Genomic DNA, 26,183 nt, shown 5'->3' on the forward strand with positions numbered 1-26,183 from the left:
TTTTTCTGCCATGGCCCATAGACTTTGTGCAGGAGGTCTGAGTGGTGGCCTTGTATGGAATATTCTTTTTGGGTTGTCATCATAGGGGACGGGGTGGCTGTATGTTGCAAGTTGTAACTGCTCCCATTGGTTTTGTAGAAAAAAATTGAAACGCGCTCGATTTGATTGTGAAACTCCGCAGGTACTCGAAATGTCCCTCGACACACAACAGAAATTCAAAGATTTCAAGTTTTCCCCAAATTGTCTTTGATGGGTTAAAAACTGGTAAAACCCCATAACTTCTTTACCCACAAATTTGAGAGTATCAGCGGATAAACCGGGGGGGGGGGGTCGCGGGGGCGCATGCCTCCCATCCCCGTAAAAATTGTCAACCTTCTCACCGGTCGCCCCTCAAACTGGGTATGTGTTCGACATGGTTAACGGGCGTAACAATACTCGGCGATCTAGTATCTACGGGCCCGGTTCCTATAAAGGACCAAAATCCACTTGCAAATATTTACTTGACCTACCAAACTAGTTTGCGACATTAAGAACATGCAGGTATGTCATAGATAAAGGGCAGGATTTTGAATTTTTGAGGGAAATTGGGGGTAAAATGACGACGACAACGACAAAACGAATCACGAAAATAAGATTGCGATGTACCGTTGAGCACGCAAGTCGCGCCACACGGCACTAACCGGCCCGTAAACTGCGTAGGGAAATCGGAATTTCTACCCCACGAAACTGTTCAAAAATTACCAAAAAGGTGTCATTACATTGAGAGTAGTCCCATAAATGTGACGGAAATACTGGACTACCTCCGTATTTAACGTCACACATCCCACATGTGCACGGATGGTCCCGTTGCTAGAGGCGCCGAAAATTAATTAAAGATCGAAATTATTTTCTCAGCAGAAAATCAGCCAATCGGAATAGTATGACTGCTAAATAGCACAAAATCGTTAAATTCGGTACCTTCAGAGGTCTATAGTTATCCAAAAATCATTGGTAATTCGTCAAAGAATTCAGACGGTTTTGAAAAAGCATGGCGTCTCTGATATTTACCAGACTGTTTCCCGGCCACTATAATTATAGTAAAAAGGCCAATGGGGTCAGGGAACCAGACAAGAGCTTTAATCATCTACTGAGCGTGCGTCAACTTTGGCAAAGCGCACCGCGGCTGTTGCCTGTCATTCCAAAATCTTTGAAGCCCTCTGCAGTGAAGCGCGCCCTCTTGTGTGCGCTCTTCATCCGCGGCCGCGTATTGTATCCTTCGCTCGTACCCCCCCCCCCCCCCCCCCCCCCCGCCCTGCAAACAGGACGCAGGGATACTCTGATGAATTCACGCTCTGATTGGTTGGATTTTGCGTGACCAGTGACCTGCGCGTCATCAAGGTCATGACTCTGCAAGGTTTGAAACGGCCGTTAAGACTGATTCATTTCTCTTTTATTCCAGTTTAGAGATGTTTTTTCTCGTTGAAAAGCGTAATAATGTGGGAAATTCTGTAAAACTTATCTGTGTTGTAAATTTACAATTCCCGTCACTTAATCAGGATCCGTTTTAAATCACGAACGGTTGGATTGCGTTATGCGACGTTCAAAATTTTGTCCACATGGTCCGCAATGAAACAGAAATCACATCCGGTATGGAATGTGCGCATTTTTATGGGAAGTTTTCGGATAGTATTTGCGCACATTGTCCAACTGCGGTCTTGAACAGCTAGCTGCAGCCAGATGCTTTATACATAGGTCATAGGCCACTTCTTTCACAAGATTTTGTGAAGCTTATCCCAGCGTCCTGTTTGCAGGGCGGGGGGTACGAGCGAAATTGTATCCGGGTTAGGTACTTCACGGAGCAACCTCGTCCCCAGGGTGCCGAGCAGTACGCCCTCACCACTAGCTGCTCTCTCACCCTGGTATTGGATCATTTGCATGACTTGTGCAAGATTTTTGACCACGTATGCAAATAAGGAATAGTATGGTGCCTGCCTGTGCGTTACATTGGCGTTTGTTTTTGTATGCGGTGTCTGGGGTAAAAACGGAATCAATTCGTCGCAGCGCGAGCCTGGCGTGAGTTACGAAAACACGATTTTATTTTAATTAAAGTGTTACGATCTTATCGAGATAACATGCAGTATCGCATGTCATATTAAAATAAACAAATTGGAAAGGAAATGAATATTTTCTAGAAGGCATGGAAGAATGATCGCGAAAACACGTACTGCACGTTGTGAATAACAGCACCAAGTACACGATATCAATCCATTTCTAGGCAATTGCGGTATCGAATCAGGATACATTAAGAAAGTTTCCTACCGAGGGCTTACTATTGGAAACGATGTTGGAAATAAAGTAAGCACTGGGCACGAGAATGTTCACGGAGCGCCAAAGATTTGAATGTCAGTCAACAGCCGTGGTGCGCTTTGCCAAAGTTGACGCACGCTGATGATTAAAGCTCTTGTCTGGTTCCCTGACCCCATTGGCCTTTTTACTATATTTAGGGTGGCCGGGAAACAGTCTGGTAAATATCAGAGACGCCATGCTTTTTCAAAACCGTCTGAATTCTTTGACGAACTACCATGATTTTTGGATAACTAGACCTCTGAAGGTACCGAATGTAACGATTTTGTGCTATTTAGCAGTCATAATATAGCTGGGTTGATTTTCTGCTGACAAAATAATTTCGATCTTTAATTAATTTTTAACCTCCCTGGCAACTGGACCATCCGTGCACATACCACATGTGGGATGAGTGACGTTAAATACGGCCGGAGGTAGTCCAGTATTTCCGTCACATTTATGGGACTACATTGAGAGAAGTCTGCTTTAGGTTGACAGTGTCATGTTCAGTAAAAAAATTCTTGATTCTAATCTGATCGAAACAAAACAGGGGCCCTACACTACGATCGCCCAATACTCGACTCAGGCACGTGGTTAGTCCAAGTCAAACGTACATGGTATGGTATTCCATCCAAAACAGCAAAGAACCCGTTTGGATTATTTCAAATTATAGATTGAACTCACCTTGGCAAACTTATTCCTTCTCATTAGTTTTTGAAATACAAATTCATTCTGTTGTCAGCCCCGTCCTTGTGAAATCACTTCGGTAGCGCCAGTATCACAACTCCAGCAGTACCACTTATCATAATTTATGCCGTGAACAGTACAGCGTCATCAAACTTATGAATTATGTACATGTCGGTCCGCGCGTGATCGTCGTGTGCATGTCTTAGACCCACCAGCACGGTCACGCATACATGTACATGTACAATGTACGTACAATGTACATTGTACATGCCAAGGGTTCCGTACGTAATTGTACGGGTGTAACATGTACAATGTTACGACTCGGCCATAATTGCCGTACACGCGACCTTCGATACCCCCTCCTCCTCCCATGGAGGAAGCTCCTCTGCAATCGGTGCGGTACTGTATCTATTACTTGTTTTATAGCTGCATGGGTTAAAACCATTGATCTCCATTAGTAATAATAAGTCTTACTAATGGAGATCAATGTAATGGAGATCAATAGTTAAAACACAGAGCAATTGTAGGAAGTTTCGAATTAAATAAATCAAATCGAATCGAAAAAAAGCAACAACAAAACAGGCCCAATATTTTTTTCCGTTAAAGCACAAAACACAATTTGAAATTTTGTAAGACAAAATAATAAACATGTACTCAAAAAATTAGGAAGATGCCTTAATTTCCCGACGTGGTGTATCAAGCACTGTATGTTCGATGCTTTCGAGAGCCGGGGAAAACATTCGCAGCCGGCTTAATACTCCGGCGGGACTCAAACCCACGACCTCCTGCTTACATCATTTTTCACAATTTACATCACCTTTCCTATAATATGCATCATTCCCACGCAAAAAAAAATCAACTGCTCAACCAATGAGATTTTGATTCTTACAATGAGAATTGTTTGTCAAGTTACGCACAATCGCACATGAATGGCAAGAACTAAAATATTGTATGGGCCGAACATAATTTGACGCTTGGAAAGCAATAATTGTCAATAAACGTGGGTTGATTTTTTTTTCGTTCGATGTCTCATTCAAAAGTGAATAAAAACAAATTTGTTGGAGTGATCGAAGAGAGCACAGACAGTGCATCTTGAAGTTGAAGCGTAAGTACATGTAATGCTCTGTGAAAGAGTGCAGCTACCACCCCGGAAGTAATTAAAAAACGCGGAGATTTTTCGTAAGGGGACATTTGTTTTCAACGACAGAAATAAGATTTTGATATTACAGATTCAAATCCATTAATTCAAAATAAATTCTTTATTCAATAGCTTTTATTAAAATATTAACGAGGTTTCTGTAAATATGGTAAGTTGTATGGTTGTCAAAAGGAAAAGAGTAAAATTAAACAAACTAAATAACAATTAATGCAAGCATTCACGATAAAGTATTCCTACCTACTTTTTGAATGTTAAATATAATAATAAATCATGGAAGAATCATCTGCCCAAGCCGGTTAATCTAACATTGGTCATTTCAAAAACGAAGGCTCCCCTTATCTATTCGTATTATTTTTAAGCGCACGTTGTAATCGACTAAAATGCCGACACTGTGTAAAATAGTATCCACCGAGCACAATCCGTTTTCGTTTTGTACACAAATAATAGGCACGCTAACCTTGACAAATTACAGATCATTAGCCCAAGTACAAGTAATTCTACCTCCGTGGTACAACCGAATGCTATTGTAATATGTTTGCACTAGTTAATTTGGGATGGGAAGGACGACATGTCACAGCTGCCTCTGCTCAAACACAAGTTACATTCCGAAAGTTGACCGATCATTCGATGCAAATCCTCCCGTTCTCCGGAGCTCCACCACTGATCGCCAAAAGTCCTGTAACGTGACGTGCCTGACTTGTGGTGACGTAAGCATAAATTATCATAAGTGGTACTGGTGGAGTTGTGATACTGGCGCTAATTCAAAGACTTCAAAAATGAATACAAATGTACAACAGGATGCTGACTATAGTCCCATTGTCAACCAGGTGACTATTGAGGGCGATATACAGGTGTGACCTTGTGACTGTATACTTAGCATTAAATTGCTTTTAATCGGTTAAAGGGGCACTAGGTTCTAAAATCCACGAAAATTTCATGTTTTGGATTGTTTAATTAGCCTATAGACCAAAAATCTGGTTGAAAGGAAACCAACCAAAATGGCTTACGTTCCCGAGAAAAGACAACTAAAAAAAACCCGGTTGTTTACATCGGACACGACGGAGTACGAATACGTGTTTCGTGTCGTTCTCAGTGTACGATATACCCGTTGTGTGTCTCGGGAACAGCTGTGACCAATCACCAATGCAAAAAATATGGTTTCTTCAACATCCGCAAAAGGCGAACACTTTACGAATGAAATCACAACTAGCATGCAAACAGCTCGAATATATGGGGTCGCAAAAGTGGACCCCGAAATTCGTTTGCGCACGCATAATACAGGAATAACACAAAAACACCCATTTTTAAAGGATAGTTGTGTGGATGTTTATATCCTACTTTTAAATGTTCTCTCCGATTAATATCATCTCGTTCAAAGACGGTTTGGTAGCCCAATTGGGCTGTTCCAGGACCCAGTGTCCCTTTAATATGCATTCAACAATAAAGGAGTTATATGGATACTTTAAAATGTCTTATAAACTAAACAAAAAAGTGACGAATGTAAAAAATAAAAATAAATTAAACTGCTGTAAACTGCTTACTGACGTTAATTACCTGAAATATTCAAATTAAAACATTAAGAGAGCCTGACATATTGTGATCTTAAGATCTTTTCCCAACCAAAGTATTTGTAAATTTGTGTAAAACTGTATTGTCTTCTTTTGTGTGTCGTGTACTAGACTTGATGTCAAGTCGTGATACAGTTGGGTTTTGTCCATCGGCACTTTTTACGTTCCGATCGCGGCAGAATCGCAAAAATATCAACGCAGCTTGTGAAACAAAATCTGAGACAAGCAAAACTTGAGTGTACAAACATTCCATAGGGTTGTCTAAGGGGCGTGGCTAACTCGCAAACGGTGATAAGGCAACCAAAACAGACGTTTCGTAAAAAATAAATAACAATACGATTAACTGTTTACCCTGCTGACGTCTTAAACTTGGCCCGAAATACCTCTGTCTTAATCGATCAGCTAACTCAAACGCACTTGGTTGATTCGGAGAAGAAGACCAACTGCCATATTTTTTCTCTGAACGTTAAAATATACGGAAGCGTTAAAGGGACATAATACAAACTAAAAAAGAAAGAAAGAAAGAAGTCATAATTATGACTTACATCTCATAATTATGACTTATTATTAAGTCATTGTCACGACTTATATCTAATAACATAATTATGACTTATATCTCATAATTACGACTTAGTAATTGTAAAATCGTAATTTATGACTTATATTTCATAATTATGACTTATTATTAAGTCATATTTATGACTTATATGTTATAATAATGACTTAGTATTAAGTATAATTATGAGATATCCTAAGTCGTAATTACGACTTAATACTAAGTCGTAATTATACGATATATATCATAATTATGACTTCATAATAAGTCATTAGTATAAGATGGCAACTTGAGAAATTCGATAAGCCTTCGATGGACGCCATCTGACTGAAGGAGGTGGTACATCTATGACTAAGATGTACGTGTAGGCATGTAACTTTTATGGTAGTAAATACATGTATTGTAGTGGTGGATGATCAGTGGCAAACACACCCCTGTGTAGAACGAGTAACGGGTAATGCGATATGTTAGGGGACATTATCAATAAAGATCTACCCCTGGCACTTCTGGCTTTCCCCATGCCACCATCCCCCACAAAAAAGCCACCCCTCCCCACTGGAGAGGCGACGCGGAGTGTCGTCTATAGTAAACCATAGAAAGGCTGGCTTCACGACCTGCAATGCGACCACCATCGTCAACTACATGCAGCATACGTTCGACGAAGGTAAATGGTTAACCACACTCATTGACCACGCTCACCTTGCCATATTGACTAACATAATAGTATAATCAGTCACTCCATACAGTACGTCACGGTAATAATTTGATAATGAACATGTTAGGGGTTTAAGTCCCTCCAACAAAGGGAATGTCCACTTTGCCAAAATCGTCTGAATAGATTCTGCAGACCAGGCGCGTAGATGTTTCTGAAACGGCTACGACTTTCGACGTTAGCGCGTCAGTGGCAAAGGCCGAATTATAGCCATTATATCTGATCCGGACACGTCATAAGTTGCATAATGTAATTTAGTTTCTTGCCTTGCCTAACATTATTATGGCTCCATAGGCCGCGGAACGCTTTTCAAACTAAGGGGGGGGGGGAGGGGGGAGGGGGGAGGGGGGGGGTTCAACACCAAAAAGGGGCACTTGCTCAGAAAAAAAGGGCACCTTCCGTCGGTGTGAAAGTGCGTGGAGAAAAAGAATATAAGCTTATCCAAACTCAACAGAATGAACGAATTCTGTGAATGCAAATACCAAGAGACTTATTAACTGTCTTTTTTTTTACTTTCAATTTGGGCAAAAGTGTGTTTCATGGACAGAAAGGCAGTGGTATTTGCAATAAAATAATAATCAACTCCGACAAAAAAAACACTTGCATCTGTCGCCGTTCCGTTTGAATTGCTGATGATGCAACTTTGTCATCAGAGAAAGTGTGCCTTGCAAGCAAAGCACTAGTAGTTCACAAAAGTTGATATGTAACTTGGTTTCTTAACTTTCTAACTGCATAATATTAAAATACATCAAATGGTTTGTTCAATATTTTGGGATCGACTTGAGACATTCGATTTGCCTTCGATGGACGCCATCTGATTGAAGGAGGTGCTACATCTAGCCTAAGATGCACGTGTCGGCAAAAACTGTTATGGTAGCAGTAGCGGATCTAAGGGTGGGCGCATGGGCGTCGCGAGGGGGGGGGCAAGGGGGGGCACTTGCCCCCCCCTGGAAAAGCAAAAAAAAAAAAAAAAAAAAAAAGGAAGAAAAAAAAAAGAAAAGAAAAGAAAAGAAGAAGAGGCGCGAAGACAAAGTGGTGTAAATTTAATGAGTTGGGGGGGGGGGGAAATGTCCCTGCCCCCCTTTAAAACTGATAAATAGAGAATGTGTTGAGAAATTTTTTTGCCCCCCTCTAGAAAAAATCCTGGCGACGCCCATGGGTGGGCGTCAGCAACACCCCTCCCCTCCCGTCCCGCCGCTGTCTAATATGAAACTAATATAACGGGGCCAAAAGCATTAATTTCTCACTATATTCTCAAATTGTCTTAGAATGCAGGCGAATGCATCGTAGATTTCAAAAGTTACCAGGAGGCAAGCCCCCGGACCCCATCAGTACGCCCTACCACTGCGATAGAGGCCTGACCCTGGCCCTTCTGGCCTTCCCAAAGCCCCCTCCCCCCTCAAAAAGAGGAGGGTGTTGTCCCACCTTCCTCCTCCCCGTTCTCGAATCTCCGCCCAAAATTGGGATTTAGTAATAGATGGTATTAAAGGTGATGGTACATGCGTAAAGGAACAAACAAATGATTGGTACGAAATTTGAACACTTTGCCCATGATATTTTTGCAAGAATTATTGATATTGTAACGTATTAAATACTCGAGCGGTAGTAAGGCCTTCCTGAGGGAACGTCTGTTTCTGTTACTTTATTCAACACGTTGATAAAACAGACGATGAACTATTTTCTTTGATTTCGAAATGATTGTTCATTCCTTACTCTCTTTGATTCTCACTTGTATTTAATCACAAATTATTGACTTACTGACCTAATCCTGGCAGCTAAACGTTAGTTCTCAAGAACGTGAACTGCATTTTCTATCCGCGCGTCAAGCAAACCACAATCTCCTGCACATGAGCCGATCATGCAGTGATCACGCGCTGTGCATGGATCAGGCGACCGAAAGCAGCTGCCAGAAGCAGAAGTGTCAGTGTATAGCACCGCCAGGCGACCATAAAGCAACGCTTGTTTAAAAACAAAGTATTATCTGTGGAGTGATTCTACCCCCGATGTTGCCCCTCCCTTTCTACTCCTTCATGGAAAGCCAATATATTTAATATTTACTTAAATCCAAACGTTTAAGGCAATGGTTGTTTTTAATATGAAGAAATAAATGTTTCTCGTCACCAAACCAAATTCATTAGTTCAACGTCTGTGGCAATATTACCAAACTGATTGTCAAAGTCGTGGATACCTCTTGCCGTTTCTAATGCCACTTATTTTTTCAAGAGTATGTGCAACTATTACATTAATGACAAGTGTATATTATTAGGTGCTCGCTGTGATATTAGGAGTCGTTTCTAAGCTATATTTCTGTTGCTGTCACACTGACATGCCGTTGGTACGAGGGTTCGAACCCTGACGGGGAATATGGTGCTTGTGTTCTTTGGCAAGACACTTGACTACAATTGCCTCTCTCCACCCAGGAGTATTGATGTGTTCCTGCGAAGGTAGAGACCAGAATGCGCTGATCTAGAGCTGCTGCAAAAAACTGTCTCAAAGATGAACAGGGGAAATAATTAAATGCTTTGAGACCTTGGTATATAATGCTATAAGCACCTTAGCACCACCGTCTTATTATAATATTATTATTATTATGCTATATATCAGTATTAACCTACTAAAACTCAAGAAAGTGAAAGTTTGAGATCTGGCTCCGACGCTTATCCAAATCCATCAGCACGAATGCAATGTGAGTGAAAATACGAAGTGAATGATTAACTGTTTTTTTATTCACTTTCAATTTGAGCCAAACTATGTTTAATGTACAGAAAGGCAGTTGTGTTTGCAATCAAATAATAATCTACTCGGACAAAAAACACTTGCAGCTGTGAGCGTTTCATTCGATTTGCTGATGCTGCAACTTTCTGTTTGTCATCCGAGAATGTGTACCATGCAAATAATGTAGTTCACAAAAGTTGATATTTAACTTGGTTTCTGAAATTGCTAATGGCATATTATTTTTTTTTAATGGTTTGTTAAATTTTGGGGGTCAAGTTAGTCATTCGGTGGGGATATCAGCTTGAGAAATTCGATAAGATATTCGAGAAATTCGATAAGCCTTCGATGGACGCAATCTGACGCAAGGAGGCGTTATACGTGTAGCCAATGACAAAGGTGTACGTGTCGGTAGTAACTCTTATGGTAGTGTAAAGTGCATGTATAATTGTTAGAATGACAGGTGGATAATTGTTATGTTACAGCTGTTAAACAGTGGGACAACATCTTTGTGAATTACGGGTAACTTATACGCGATGCTATAGAATAGGGGAAATTGCCTAAGGCCTCCCTATGGCCCTTTTGGCCTTCCACGTGCCACCATCCCGCCCCCGTCTTCCCAACCATCTCCCCTCCCCATCCCCACCTCCCCACCTCCACGCCAAAGAAAAGGGAGGAGGTCCCGCTTTCATCCTTCCGGACCCCGAGTCTCCAACCAAGTTATTGACTTACTGACCTAATCCTGGCAGCTAAACGTTGGTTGTCAAGAACGTGAACTGCATTTTCGATCCGCACGCTAAGCAAACCACAATCTCCTGCACATGAGCCGATCATCAGTGATCACGCGCTGTGCATGGATCAGGCGACCGAAAGCAGCTGCCAGAAGCACGTAAGTGTAGCGACGCCAGGCGACCATAAAGCGACGCTTGTTTAAAAACAAAGTATTATCTGCGGTGTGATTCTACCCCCGATGTTGCCCCTCCCTTTCTACTCCTTCATGGAAAGCCAATCTATTAAACATTAACTTAAATCCAAACGTCTAAGGCAATGGTTGTTTTTAATAAACGAAATAAATGTTTCTCTTCACTTAGTCGAATTCATGAGTTCAACATCTATGGTAATACAAAACTCTGTTTATCGAGGTCGTAGATATCTCTTGCTATTTCTAATGTCACTTATTTTTCCAATAGTATGTGCAACATTAATGACGATTCATTATTAGGTGGTCGCTTTGATATTGGGAGTTGTTTTAAGTTGTACTTCGTTTGCTGTCACACTAAGCCCTTTGGTCCAATGGTTACTGTGTCCGACTCGCATGCCGTTGGTACGTGGGCTCGAACCCTCATAGGGAATATGGTGCATGCTTGTGTCCTTTGGCAAGACACTTAATTACAATTGCCTCTCTCCACCCAGGAGTGTAAATGGGTACCTAGGGAGTTAGAGACCATTATGCGCTGATCTCGAGCTGCTGCAAAAAATTGGTCTCAACCGTTTATGAAAAATGTGAAAGCTTACATGAAAAATGAAAGTTTGAAATCCGGCTCCGACGCTTATCCAGATCCAACAGAACGTATGAAATGTGTATGCAAATACGAAGAGAATTATTAACTGTTTTTTTATTTACTTTCAATTGGGGCCAAACTGTATTTTGTGGACAGAAAGCTGGCAGTTGTATTTGCAATGAAATGAATAATCACCTCGGTCAAAAACACTTGCATCTGTCGCCATTCCGTTTGAATTGCTGATGATGCAACTTTGTCATCAGAGAAAGTGTGCCTTGCAAGAAAAGCACTAGGAGCTCAAAAAAGTTGATATGTAACTTGGTTTCTTAACTTCTTACGGCATAATATTAAGATAAATCAAACGGTTTGTTAAATTTTTTGGGGTCGACTTGAGACATTCGATTTGCCTTCGATGGACACCATCTGACAGAAGGAGGTGCTACATCTAGCCTATAAGATGTACGTGTCGGCAAAAAACTGTTATGGTAGCAGTAGCGGATCTAGGGGTGGGCGTCAGCAACACCCCTCCCCTCCTGTTCCCCCGCTGACTAAAATGAAACTAGTAAAACTGGGTCGACAGCAATAAATGGAATTTCTCATTATATTCTCAAATTGTCTTAGAAAGCAGGCGAATGCATCGTAGATTTCATCGTAGTACTTTGCCCATCATATTTTTGCAAGAATTATTGATATTGTAACGTATTAAATACTCGAGCGGTAGTAAGGCCTTCCTGAGGGAACGTCTGTTTCTGTTGCTTTATTCAACACGTTGATAAAACAGACGATGAACTATTCTCCTTGATTTCGAAATGATTGTTCATTCCTTACTCTCTTTGATTCTCACTTGTATTTAATAACAAATTATTGACTTACTGACCTAATCCTGGCAGCTAAACGTTAGTTCTCAAGAACGTGAACTGCATTTTCGATCCGCGCGCTAAGCAAGCCACAATCTTAAGCAAATGAGCCGATCATGCAGTGATCACGCGCTGTGCGTGTATCAGGCGACCGAAAGCAGCTGCCAGAAGCAGGTAAGTGTCAGTGTATAGCGCCGCCAGGCGACCATAAAGCGACGCTTGTTTAAAAACAAAGTATTATCTGTGGTGTGATTCTACCCCCAATGTTGCACCTCCCTTTCTACTCCTTCATGGAAAGCCAATCTATGCAACATTTACCTAAAGCCAAACGTTTAAGGCAAAGGTTGTTTTTAATAAACGAAATAATTGTTTCTCTTCACTAAGTCGAATTCATGAGTTCAACGGCTACGATAATACAAAACTGATTGTCAAAGTTATAGATACCTCTTGCTGTATCTAATGCCACTTTTTTTTTCAAGAGTATGTGCAACATTAAAGAAACATTAGGTGCTAGCTACGATATTGGGAGTCGTTTTTAAGTTGTATTTCTTTTGCTGTCACACTGAGCGCTGTGGTCCAAACGCTGTGGTCCAACGGCGTGTGTTCGACTCACATGCCGTTGTTGCGTGGGTTCGAACCCTGACGGGGAATAACGTGCTTGTGTTCTTTGGCAAGACACTTTACAACAATTGCCTCTCTCCACCCAGGAGTGTAAATGGGTACCTAGAGGGTTAGAGACCATTATGCGCTGATCTCGAGCTGCTGCAAAAACTGGACTCATTAGTTTATGAAAAATGGGAAAGTTTACATGAAAAGTGAAAGTTTGAAATCCGGCTCCGACGCTTATCCAGATCCAACAGAACGTATGAAATGTGTATGCAAATACGAAGAGAATTATTAAATGTCTTTTTATTTACTTTCAATTGGGGCCAAACTGTGTTTTATGGACAGAAATGTATTTGCAATGAAATAAATAATCACCTCGGTCAAAAACACTTGCATCTGTCGCCGTTCCATTTGAATTGCTGATGATGCAACTTTGTCATCAGAGAAAGTGTGCCTTGCAAGCAAAGCACTAGTAGTTCAAAAAAGTAGATATGTAACTTGGTTTCTTAATTTTCTAACGGCATAATATTAAAATACATCAAATGGTTTGTTCAATTTTTTTTGGATCGACTTGAGACATTCGATTTGCCTGCGATGGACGCCATCTGACAGAAGGAGGTGCTACATCTAGCCTATAAGATGCACGTGTCGGCAAAAACTGTTATGGTAGCAGTAGCGGATCTAGGGGTGGGCGTCAGCAACACCCCTCCCCTCCCGTTCAGCCGCTGTCTAATATGAAACTAATATAACGGGGCCAAAAGCATTATTTTCTCACTATATTCTCAAATTGTCTTAGAATGCAGGCGAATGCATCGTAGATTTCAAAAATTACCAGGAGACAAGCCCCCGGACCCCATCAGTACGCCCTACCACTGCGATAGAGGCCTGACCCTGGCCCCTCTGGCCTTCACCATGCCCCCATTCCCTCCCAAAGAGGAGGGTGGGGTCCCACCTTCCTCCTCCCCGTTCTCGAATCTCCGCCCGAAATTGGGATTAAGTAATAGATGGTATTAAAGGTGATGGTACATGTATAAAGGAACAAACAAATGATTGGTACGAAATTTGAACACTTTGCCCATGATATTTTTGCAAGAATTATCGATATTGTAACGTATTAAATTCTCGAGCGGTAGTAAGGCCTTCCTGAGGGAACGTCTGTTTCTGTTGCTTTATTCAACACGTTGATAAAACAAACGATGAACTATTCTCCTTGATTTCGAAATGATTGTTCATTCCTTACTCTCTTTGATTCTCACTTGTATTTAATCACAAATTATTGACTTACTGACCTAATCCTGGCAGCTAAACGTTAGTTCTCAAGAACGTGAACTGCATTTTCTATCCGCGCGCCAAGCAAACCACAATCTCCTGCACATGAGCCAATCATGCAGTGATCACGCGCTGTGCATGGATCAGGCGACCGAAAGCAGCTGCCAGAAGCAGGTAAGTGTCAGTGTATAGCGCCGCCAGGCGACCATAAAGCGACGCTTGTTTAAAAACAAAGTATTATCTGTGGTGTGATTCTACCCCAGATGTTGCCCCTCCCTTTCTACTCCTTCATGGAAAGCCAATCTATGCAACATTTACCTAAAGCCAAACGTTTAAGGCAAAGGTTGTTTTTAATAAACGAAATAAATGTTTCTCTACACTATTAAGTCGAATTCATGAGTTCAACATCTAATACGAAACTCTGATTATCGAGGTCGTAGATACCTCTTGCTATTTCTAATGTATGTGCAGCATTAATGACGATTCTACATATTTAGGTGGTCGCTTTGATATTGGGAGTCGTTTTAAGTTGTACTTCGTTTGCTGTCACACTAAGCCCTTTCGTCCAATGGTTACTGTGTTCGTCTCGCATGCCGTTGGTACGCGGGTTCAAACCCTCAAAGGGAATATGGTGCCTGTGTTCTTTGCCAAGACACTTTACTACAATTGCCTCTCTCCACCCAAGAGTGTATATGGGTACCTAGGGAGTTAGAGACCATTATGCGCTGATTCCGAACTGCTGCAAAAACTGCATGGTCTCAACAGTTTATGAAAAATTGGGAAAGTTTACATGAAAAGTGAAAGTTTGAAATCCGGCTCCAAGGCTTATCCAGATCCAACAGAACGTATGAAATGTGTATGCAAATACGAAGAGAATTATTAACTGTCTTTTTATTTACTTTCAATTGGGGCCAAACTGTATTTTATGGACAAAAAGGTATTTGCAATGAAATAAATAATCACCTCGGTCAAAAACACTTGCATCTGTCGCCGTTCCGTTTGAATTGCTGATGATGCAACTTTGTCATCGGAGAAAGTGTGCCTTGCAAGCACAGCACTAGTAGTTCACAAATGTAGATATGTAACTTGGTTTCTTAATTTTCTAACGGCATAATATTAAAATACATCAAATGGTTTGTTCAATTTTTGGGGGTCGACTTGAGACATTCGATTTGCCTACTATGGACGCCATCTGACAGAAGGAGGTGCTACATCTAGCCTATAAGATGCACGTGTCGGCAAAAAACTGTTATGGTAGCAGTAGCAGATCCAGGGGTGGGCGTCAGCAACACCCCTCCCCTCCCGTTCCGCCGCTGACTAATATGAAACTAGTAAAACGGGGCCAAAAGCAATCAACGGAATTTCTAACTATATTCTCAAATTGTCTTAAAATGCAGGCGAATGCATCGTAGATTTCAAAAATTACCAGGAGGCAAGCCCCCGGCCTCATCAGTACGCCGTCCCACTACGATAAATTATGGGACATTAAAACCAAAGGCCTGTCCCTGGCTCTTCTTTGGCCTTCAACATGCCCCCATTCCCTCCCAGAAAGGAGGGTGGGGTCCCACCTTCCTCCTCCCCGTTCTCGAATCTTCGCCCAAAATTGGGATTAAGAAATAGATTGTATTAAAGGTGATGGTACATGTATAAAGGAACAAACAAATGATTGGTACGAAATTTGAGCACTTTTGCCCATGCTATTTTTGCAAGAATTATTGATATTGTAACGTATTAATACTCGAGCGGAATAGTAATGCCTTCATCGGGGAACGTCTGTTTCTGTTACTTCATTCAACACGTTAATAAAACAGACGATGAACTATTCTTCTTGATTTCCAAATGATTGTTTATTCCTTACCCTCTTTGATTCTCACTTGTTTTTAATCACAAATTATTGGTTTGGTACTGACCTAATCCTGACAGCTAAACGTTAGTTCTTAAGCACTGCTTGATAATTCCTTTTAAAACCTCTCTCGAAGCCCGCCAAACGTGAACTGCTTTTTCTATCTGCGCGCCAAGCCAGCCACAATCTAAGCACATGAGCTGATCATGCAGTGATCACGCGCTGTGCATGGATCAGGCGACCGAAAGCAGCTGTCAGAAGTAGGTAAGTGTCAGAGTAAAGCGCCGCCAGGCGACTATTTTTCCCCACAATATTATTGAGTTAAAGCAACACTGGTTTAAAAACAAAGTATTATCTGCGGTGTGATTCTACCCCCAATGTTGTCCCTCCCTTTCTACTCCTTCATGGAAAGCCAATATATTTAATATTTACTTAAATCCAAACGTTTAAGGCAATGGTTGTTTTTAATATGAAGAAATAAATGTTTCTCGTCACAAAACCAAATTCATGAGTTCAACGTCTGTGGCAATAATACCAAACTGATTGTCAAAGTCGTGGATACCTCTTGCCGTTTCTAATGCCACTTATTTTTTCAAGAGTATGTGCAACAATTACATTAATGACAAGTGTATATTATTAGGTGCTCGCTGTGATATTAGGAGGCGTTTCTAAGCTATATTTCTGTTGCTGTCACACTGACATGCCGTTGGTACGAGGGTTCGAACCCTGACGGGAAATATGGTGCTTGTGTTCTTTGGCAAGACACTTGACAACAATTGCCTCTCTCCACCCAGGAGTATAGATGTGTTCCTGCGAAGGTAGAGACCAGAATGCGCTGATCTAGAGCTGCTGCAAAAAACTGTCTCAAAGATGAACAGGGGAAATAATTAAATGCTTTGAGACCTTGGTATATAATGCTATAAGCACCTTAGCACCACCGTCTTATTATAATATTATTATTATTATGCTATATATCAGTATTAACCTACTAAAACTCAAGAAAGTGAAAGTTTGAGATCTGGCTCCGACGCTTATCCAAATCCATCAGCACGAATGCAATGTGAGTGAAAATACGAAGTGAATTATTAACTGTTTTTTTTATTCACTTTCAATTTGAGCCAAACTATGTTTAATGTACAGAAAGGCAGTTTTGTTTGCATAAAATAATAATCAACTCGGACAAAAAACACTTGCAGCTGTGAGCGTGTCATTCGAATTGCTGATGCTGCAACTTTCTGTTTGTCATCCGAGAATGTGTACCATGCAAGTAGTTCACAAAAGTTGATATGTAACTTGGTTTCTGAACTTCCTAATGGCATCACTCTTTTTTTAATGGTTTGTAAATAAATGTTGGGGGTCAAATAGTCATTCGATGGGAATATCAGGTTGAGAAATTCGATAAGATATTCGAGAAATTCGATAAGCCTTCGATGGACGCAATCTGATTCAAGGAGGCGCTATACATGTAGCCAATGATTGAGATGTACGTGTTGGTAGGAACTCTAGTTGCAGTATAAAGTGCATGTACTAATGGCAGGTGGATAATTATTATGTTACAGCTATTAAACAGTAGGGGAAGCATGATCTCTGTAAATTACGGGTAACTTATACGCAATGCTGATGCTATAGAATAAGGGAAATTGCCAGAAGCCTCCATCTGGCCCTTCTGGCCTTCCACGTGCAACCATCCTGCCCCGCCCTCCCAACCATCCCCCACCCCATCCCCACCTCCCCACCTCCACGCCAAGAAAAGAGGAGGTCCCGCCTCCATCCTTCCCGATCACTCTCCACCCAAGGTTTGGTGGTAAGATTATGGTATAAAGGCACAAACAAATGATTAATATTAGGGCCTAAGTACGAAATTTGAGAAATTTGCCCACGACAGACAGGCAAGAATTATTGATATCATGGAGTTAAAAAGACGCCGGTTAAAAAAGTAGTATCCGTGGTGTGATTCTAACCCCAATGTTGCCCCTTCCTTTCCACCGCCTCATAGGGAGCCCCGTGCACGTTGAGGAATGAGTTACCTAGTTCGTAAGTAAGTTTCAGCACCTATATACACATTAAGCAGGAAAACACAGCCATGTTGTCATGCGTACAAATAGCGCCCTGATCCCACGCAGCGGAGCAAAGGGTCGATTTGCGGGCGGTGCTTAATGGAGCCTCATTCTCAATAATAATAATAAACCCATTATGGCATTCTTCGAATTGTTAATGGGGCACAAGGGGCAGGGGAGGCACATAACTCGAGTACGGGAACGGGAGGGGGCCTCCCCAATTTACGCCACCGCCCAGTTGACAAGCCACTGATATGTTCTTCCAACTCCCGAGCTTCGGGCAGACACTGCAGCCTGCATGGCCATTAACTGCGATCACAGCTGTATAATTCATTGAACCGAAAGTCACAAACACTTTTGGTATAACTTAAATAACAACGAATCGGTAGAAAATTGCTGAGGCATTCAGCCATACTCTTTGTTTGGCCCAAAACAACCATAACATATTCGGAATTATGTAAATTAATGACAAAAGATGTTATATACGGGAAATGTGTTTGTGAACATTTTGTTTCTTAATACAGTCTTCCAACAAAAAGTTCTGTAAATAAGTTTACAATTTTGTTGGTTATTTTGTCACCCTTTCCTTTTATATAAGTTTTCCTAGCTAGTTTGAACAAATAACGTGTTCAAATCAAATGTGTAATAATGGGATTACCCGTGCAAACTGTTGTTTTGTCAAGTTCCGTACACTATGCTGGTATACGTTTATGGTTTGCAAGACATCACCGTTGGTGAAATATGCAGCGCTGGGCAAACTTCCTTTTAGCGACGAATTAAGGTTTACCTCAGGATCACACACGGCAGAGTTAGAATATGGAGGCGAGTGGGTGAAGAACTGCATAAGGACTGCATCCACTACTTATAATTAAGACTATGTCTGGATGCCTAAGTAATTTCTCTACCGATTAGTCGTTATTTGACCGAGAGGTGCTCAGTAGTTTTTGAGTTATACCAAAAAGTGTTAGGGGGACTTTATTTTGGTTGAGTGTATAATCCCCTCGCTTGTTCCGATGCTGATGGTTGTGACGGCATTGAACAGTATACGCACTACCCAATACACACCAAACAGCCGTGGACAAGTTTACAACTCTCCGACTTTTTAAATGTGGGCTGAGCTGATTACAATCCTCTTAGTTAAAAAAAAAACAGACCGGATATTTGGAAGTTAATGGCTGACCGAAAAACCACGTCAGCAGACGAAATGGAAAGTTGTCTGCATCCAGCAAATATTGGAACAATCTACAAGTCCTCTCACGCGATGAGGTCCTGGAGCCATCTGTTTCTCGGCATGGAAGTCTATAAAGCAAACAGAGGCTCTGCTGGAAATCAGACCATTCCTCATCGGACGCCATGGGCAAGATGAATCGCCTCTTCGTTCTGCTTCTAGCGGTGTTCATCGCTGGTAAGTCAAAGATCTTTCAGTAGATAGTCCCTGATCTCTCAATAGATTTTGTTTCAAGAATTAAGTTATATTTTCAACCGTGGCTCACGGAGTGTACGCTAGCCACTCGCTGGTACCTTTGTGGAACATGTTGCCTTATCCCCTGGATTCAATTCAGTCCCCGGAACTTCTTAATGACATTATATTAGATGGACGTCAGAACGTTTGCAATTACCCGGAAACATATGTACCGATTTCACGTGAAAATCCTTGCTTAAAATGAAGATAGGACTGGGTATCAAATATCATGTGTTATAATTCCACCTGAAATGGTTGACAACCCATCACCTAATTCTAACCATTTTAAAATGGTGATCGGGTAGTACCAAATCACCCAACTAGAGTTTTGCGTTTGTATTTGTAACAAACTTGGAGTGATGGGGAGCACAACTTTATTTTACACTGTCTACTCGGTTGTAAAAACGTTTAAGAAAACAATAGAAAAGGCAGATAATTCAAAGATCTGTCGGTTAAATAAGCATTATGAATTTGAGCAAATGCATTCTTCAGGGATCGCGAGATTTCAAAACACATTTTTATTCACACGTAACCTCCGGTTTGATGTCACAAATTAAAAAAAGGAAAAAAGACTAATGTAGTGTTCACAGGTTATGTTCGATATATTAAAAATAAAATGCTGAAAATGTAAAAGCTAAAATGCACTCAGAGAGCGCACACTTCCGCCAAGGCTAAACAAGTTCCCGTCACTACACTCAGCACCAATGCAATGTGGCTTCTAAAACAAATCCTTAAACTCAAACATTTTGTAGTGTACATGTATATGCCTGTGTTTGTCTACCTTTCCACTCCCCCATCGTAGAAAATGTTCTAGTCCATTGACCTATGTGGTTAGATTAGGTGGGTGATAAGCATAGAGCTATATCAAATTAGCTCTATGGTGATAAGGCATACAGGGTCACCGGGTCAGTGCCACGCAAACGAAGATGGTCACACATGGTGAACGTTTTCCATGTGATGATGGGTGAAAATCCTGTAAGTAAATCCTGCATCCAGACACAGATCCGGATCACTTCCAATATCTAATCGATTTGTACTTGTACCAAGGACCACCCCTATAAGTTGTTCATAAAATTTGTCCAGAACTATTTGAGTTGTCCTGTTCAAGGACAAACACACTAAACCAACCAACCAACACACACACAAACCAACGCCCCTGAAGACATAACCTCCTTGGCGGAGGTAATAACACGAACGTTTACGTTTACGTATTAATGACACCCGACTTCCGGGATGGGGACGTCACGTAATTAGAGCGCCAATTGACAATAATGAAGCTGAAATTATTTTGGCAACAATGAGCCAGATAGGTACCGAATAGTGTATTTTAATTTAAATATGCAAAAGAGTAATCTTCCAAAGTCTTCATACAATAACTTTTCGTCTGAATACGTCATCGTTATGAAATTTCGCAAAAGAATATTTTACTGTCCAAAACATGTTTACCGACAACGTTTGAAATTAAAAAATATATATAATTTGTTGATATGCCATTAGAGGGTGCCCTTTTCGGTGATGACGTCATCGTAAAATTGTGTGCGATAACTATTACTCACTGAAGATTTCCTAAATAAGTATTAATGTAGTAAAATGCTTTCCTATTCAAGTTATATTCGTTTAGTATTTCACTTCCGGTAACCCTAGAAGTAAAGGTCAAGTTGTTACTACAGATTCGCGTTTGTTAAGTTACAAACGCAGAATGATCGTGCAGAAAACTAAATAATTTGAAGTCGGAATAGAGGATCACGAAATTCAGTCTTTGCCGTGGAAAAATTTCTTTAAATTGAAAAACGAAAATGCCTCTTTTGGGTTGATAAATTTCAGTACATTTTATGTACACGTACACGTTATTTCCGGTTTGATGACGTCAGCAGTAAAAGCTTGCAAACTCACGGGAGTGATTGGGAGAAAGCTATTTTATTAGGTTTGCCAGTGGTGAATATTTTGATGTCACTAGAACAGAAAAGGATCACGAACTTCGGTCTTTCGCATGGAACTTTTCCTTTAATTAGAAAATGAAATAAATCTTTTGAATTTCATACGTTTCAGTATACAAAATACACGATGACGATATTTCCAGTGTGATTACGTCATCAGTTACGTCACTGTGCAAAGTGACTACTGACTGAGGTCAGAGATGATACATTTTCATTATGTGAAAAAAGTGAAAAAACTTGTGAAATTATGGAAATTATAATGGATGTTGAATTGTACGATTTTACATCAAACGATGACGTCATCATGCTTTTTTTTCTTCACTCAGCACTTCCCTAATTTGTTTGTCTGAAGCAAAATGCTTTCGTAGTTATATACGGATATATTTCCAGAATACAATATATTGCCAAAGGAATTTTTTAATGGATCACAAACAAACGACAACAGTACTGCATTCATTTGAAAAGTTATAGTTCAAATTAATTTTTGCCAATGTTGAGCTTTAATCGCTTGTAATTTGAAACCTCATAACGTCATGATGATGTCACAAACGTTTTTCACATCTTCAGACTAATGATGTGCAAACCCAACCCGAAACCGAAACCGACCCGACCCGAAACCGACTTCAGGTCGGGTCGGGTCGGTTTGTCCATCTTTAAGTCGGGTCGGGTCGCTTTCGGTTTTGCATTTTCATTTTCGGGTCCGGTCGGGTCGGTTTAGCCATCTTTTGAAAAAAAAACCCGAAATAAACCAAAACAGTTGAGAAATTTTGGTGATGCAATATTATTGACAGTCACTCTGACCGCAGCCCTAGTGTGGTGTGGCGGGATCTACCCGAATGGATGTTCCCCACTACCGATGTTCCCCCAAATCCTTAGGATTAGAATTAGGGTTAGGGCTAGGGTTAGGTTTAGGGTATATTGGTAGGGATTTCGGGGAACATCGGTATTGGGGAACATCGGTATTGGGGAACATAGGTATGCACCCGGTGTGGCCACCATCAAGTTCCCACAATATTAATTTCTCCAGTCGGATGGGACTGACAGTGATATAGATATGTTGTAACAGTTTTCATCATACCGCGTGATGATACCTAGTCTATGTAATAGACCTATGGCGAATTATTATGTGAGCAGATTCGCTGATTATTAGGCAAGACCCCGCCTCTTGACCTCCTAGATTTTGACCAATCAGCGGGCGCTTTCTATATCGGGTCTTCGGTCATTCCATAGATATATTCACTGTGCCCAAAACTTTTGGGTTCTTCATGGACGCGCTGCAAAGTCACGCTGAAGATATGCGCGTTTGAAATTTTGACCCTATTCACGTGACCAATGGCTGCGCCCTGTCAAAACGCGCGTATCATACGCGCGTCCGATCTCGTTTTTTAAGTTCTATATCTATGAGTTTTTTAAGTTCTATATCTATGGGTCATCCGGTTCGTTAGTGTGACGTCACCTCCAGCACTTTCTGCAAGATTGGAACCGGAAGTTAACGCAGCTCGAGTGTTCGTAGCCAATAGGCGCTAGTAATCAGTGGTGCGCGTGCGTGTATGACGTTTTTACTAACGAACCGGATTCACCCGTTGCGCGTCCGGCGTCGTGCGCTCTGTTATCATGTTACGCGATAACGAGCCCGGCTGTTGTTGCATTACAAAACACTGCATTCGAATTGACCAATCAAACGTTTAGTCCTGATTTGGGAATGAAATAACGTCACGATTTAGTAAAGTCGACTCCGACTGGCTGAGGCGCGAGATCGCATAGATCTGCATGCTTTGATATATCAGACGTTAGACCGGAGTCTGGGCTCCGTGGATAACGGGTGATACTCAGACTAGATGATACCATGCGTTTGTTCAATAAGCGGAGTTACTCTCGATCAACCCACTGAGTATGACAGAGAGATAGGCCATCAGCCGGGGGGGGGGGTGGTCAGTATCAAATCAGGGCATAAATGATTATATTGCGCATGCGCAAGGTATACCGCCCCTAGAGTGCAGTGGTAACAAGCATTTTGATGGACATTTTGAAAAAAAGGTGATAACACCCAAAAGGCTGCCACTGCTGCAATGCTGTCACATATTTTCCAACTCTGGAGGTGTATACCTTGCCAAAAATCGCTATGACGATTATTCCCCTCATTTAATACCGGTGGCCAACATTTTGGACCGAGGCTGATGGCTTAAGAGAGACGATGGTTTTGCAAAAGAATTCATGCCACGTGGGTAAGGGAAGGCACAAAAAAGAGATCACTTTGTCCAAGCAAGGTATTCGGGGTTTTTTTTAAGTTTTTTTCGGGTCGAGTCGGTTCGGGTCGGTTTTACCTTATTTTTTGTCGGGTCGGGTCGGGTCGGTTTTAAGGGAGTTAAGATTGGTTTCGGTTCGGATTCAGTTTATATCTCTAATGTTTCGGGTCGGTTTGGCCTGGTCAACCCGACCTGATGCACATCATTACTTCAGACCAGGGCCCATCTTCACGGCGATGCTCAGCACAAAAATTTGCTCAGCACAAAAAAGTCTGGCTTATAAAAGCAGGTTATCAGTTAAAACTCCATATGATTTTCATGCTAAGCAAGCAACAACTGAATACTAATCACGAGCAATATACATCACGTGGAGTTTGGGCTGATAACCTGCTTTAATAAGCCAGACTTTTGTGCTAAGCAACTTTTTTGTGCTTAGTAGCGCCGTGAAATTCGCCCCTGAGTTCAGGTTCATACCAGGTTTTATCATCATGGGCAATTTGGCAAAGTTTTGACGAGTTTTTTTTTTAAATAATACAGATTCAACTTTCGTTAAAACTCAACAAGAGGGCGCCCTTTTGGGCGATGGCGATATCATGACTTTTAAAAAAGTTTTTCATCCTTTACTTTACATTCTAAATAAGTATTACTGCAGCGAAATTCTTCCGTTTTCAAGTTCACTTATATAAATTTGTCATTGCACTTCCGGTAATCCCAGAAGTAAATTTGAAGCACTTTTGTGCCCGGGAATGAAAAATGTTGCCCAAAGCAATATCTAACACCTCACAAAACTGAACTTGGTGATCAATTCAGTTCAAGAGATTGTCAAGTTTTGACCATAAATCGCTTGTAAATTGATATTTGATGACGTCATGGTAACGTCATGATGACGTCACTTTTTTGTCATTTTTGTCTTCGGATAATAATACATGTTTGTACAAAGTTTCATTTACATCCCTTGAATAGAGCGATGTTCTGCTTGCAAGAAAGGCCGTGGAGTAATAATGTCAAGAAAAAATAACACGAACACGAAAGTACGAAGACCAAACCAAAGGGTGGTGATGATCACCCAAAGGAAAACAAATAATACTGACCGTTTTAAAACGGTAATCGGGTTGTGCCAGATCGCCCAGTTATTGTCATATGATAAATGTCTGTCCCGGAGGATATACATGTAGAGGATCTTGTCTTTCATGACGCTCTGACTATCTTGCCTGTATAACATTGCTCTTTGTGTGTGTGTTGCCTGTATAACATTGCTCTTTGTGTGTGTTTAAATAACTACTGATCAATTTAACTGCAGGAAATGACTGTGCCTTCCCTAATGACGACACGAACGACATAAAGAACGAAAAGAACATTCCAGACGAAGCAGTGTTCAGAGAGAACCGTGCCACTAGTAAGATCATACATTCTTTGTTATTTTTGTTGTTTTGGTTTTTTTTGGTGATTTTTTTTTTTTTTTGGGGGGGGGGGGGTGCTTTTTCAAGAGGACCAGCCCCTCGTCATTATATACCAATCTCAATGTCTGAATGACTAACTGACTGTAATATGTGACTCACGCCAATGATAAGGGCTAAATCTGGCCCATTGATTAGACCAGACCGCGCTTTATACAAAACTACCGATGAATAGCCATTTTATTTGAATTGAAGGTTGTGCGCTCGCACTCACGCTGGTCTAGGTCGAGCCTTACAATGCTTGCTTAGTTCTTGTTTTAACAGGCAAATTACTGCATAAGGTCAGAAATTACTATGAGGCAATGTGCTTCCTGTAGCGTGTCTTAAATAATGACGTCTTATGAGCAGGCTTGTTTGTTTACAAAAATTTGTCGGTTCATTTGTTATTTGTCCGTAGATCGAACTGCATATATAAGTGCAGAGAGTAATTACACCATAACCTCTAAATGGTACCCATACTACGCTTATCCCAACAATGCTGATGACGTCTGGTATCTTCAGACTGACAAAGGTCGTAGAATCCAGCTCACATTCGTTACCTTTCGACTCGACTACCTGGGGAACGACTACCTGAAGGGGGGCGATGGTGAAGACGCATCCACAGCGCAGCTCTTTTCCCTATCTGGGAGCGTGATACCAACTGACAAGGTTTCATCAGGAAACAAGATGTGGCTGAGGTTCACTTCAGATGACAGTGTCAGCTCTGCAGGGTTCAAAATTGTCGCTCAAAGCGTCTCAATGACAGGTACTTACATCTGGTATGACCAGATCTATCCTTGATGGATTTAGAATTTTAAGTTATATTGGGGCATACATATTACAGTGTTTACCATTATTACAACTTTAAGATTTAAGTAGAAAACAGCCAAACTTGCAACTCCAAATCCAATCCCAGTCATAAATGAATTAGGAAGTATAACTAATATCGACATACGTATAGGTAATACACACCACGTTACGTCCAATGGTGTCCTCTCTCTACCTCCATTCATTATGTAAAGGCAGGCACTGGGTCACCAGCGATGGGTCAAACAGGAGGCATGTTTCAGCTAAAATCTGTCAGGATGATTTTTAGGGAATTAATCGTTTTGTATTACATATACCTCCCCCAAGATGCTTTAAGTTATCATTTCAGAGACGGGTACACATTTACTCGGTATAACATAAACATTTTCAGCCACTGTTTCAGAAACAAAGAAGAGCGCATCGTGCGATCTCACCAACGTATTTT

General features: G+C 41.2%; 1 protein-coding gene across 1 annotated transcript; it reads left to right on the forward strand.

Annotated features, from left to right (window-relative positions):
* The first annotated feature begins 19,198 nt into the window (after nt 1-19,198).
* Nucleotides 19,199-25,732, forward strand: LOC119745204 (tolloid-like protein 1). The gene is made up of 3 exons (XM_038221426.1): nt 19,199-19,255; nt 24,796-24,891; nt 25,350-25,732. The coding sequence occupies exons 1-3, from the start codon at nt 19,204-19,206 to the stop codon at nt 25,730-25,732; spliced, it is 531 nt and encodes a 176-aa protein (XP_038077354.1). The 5' UTR covers nt 19,199-19,203.
* The last annotated feature ends 451 nt before the right edge of the window (nt 25,733-26,183 follow it).

This window comes from Patiria miniata, unplaced genomic scaffold, assembly GCF_015706575.1.
Source record: "Patiria miniata isolate m_02_andy unplaced genomic scaffold, ASM1570657v1 HiC_scaffold_7, whole genome shotgun sequence".
In the NCBI taxonomy this organism is placed as follows: Eukaryota; Metazoa; Echinodermata; class Asteroidea; order Valvatida; family Asterinidae; genus Patiria; species Patiria miniata.

Bases quoted from the DNA above. Each gene is read 5' to 3' on its own strand.
- LOC119745204 (XM_038221426.1), top strand. From the start codon at position 19,204: ATGGGCAAGATGAATCGCCTCTTCGTTCTGCTTCTAGCGGTGTTCATC. The intron at 19,256-24,795 runs GTAAGTCAAAGA...ATTTAACTGCAG, and splicing joins TCTAGCGGTGTTCATCGCTG to GAAATGACTGTGCCTTCCCT. The intron at 24,892-25,349 runs GTAAGATCATAC...ATTTGTCCGTAG, and splicing joins CAGAGAGAACCGTGCCACTA to ATCGAACTGCATATATAAGT.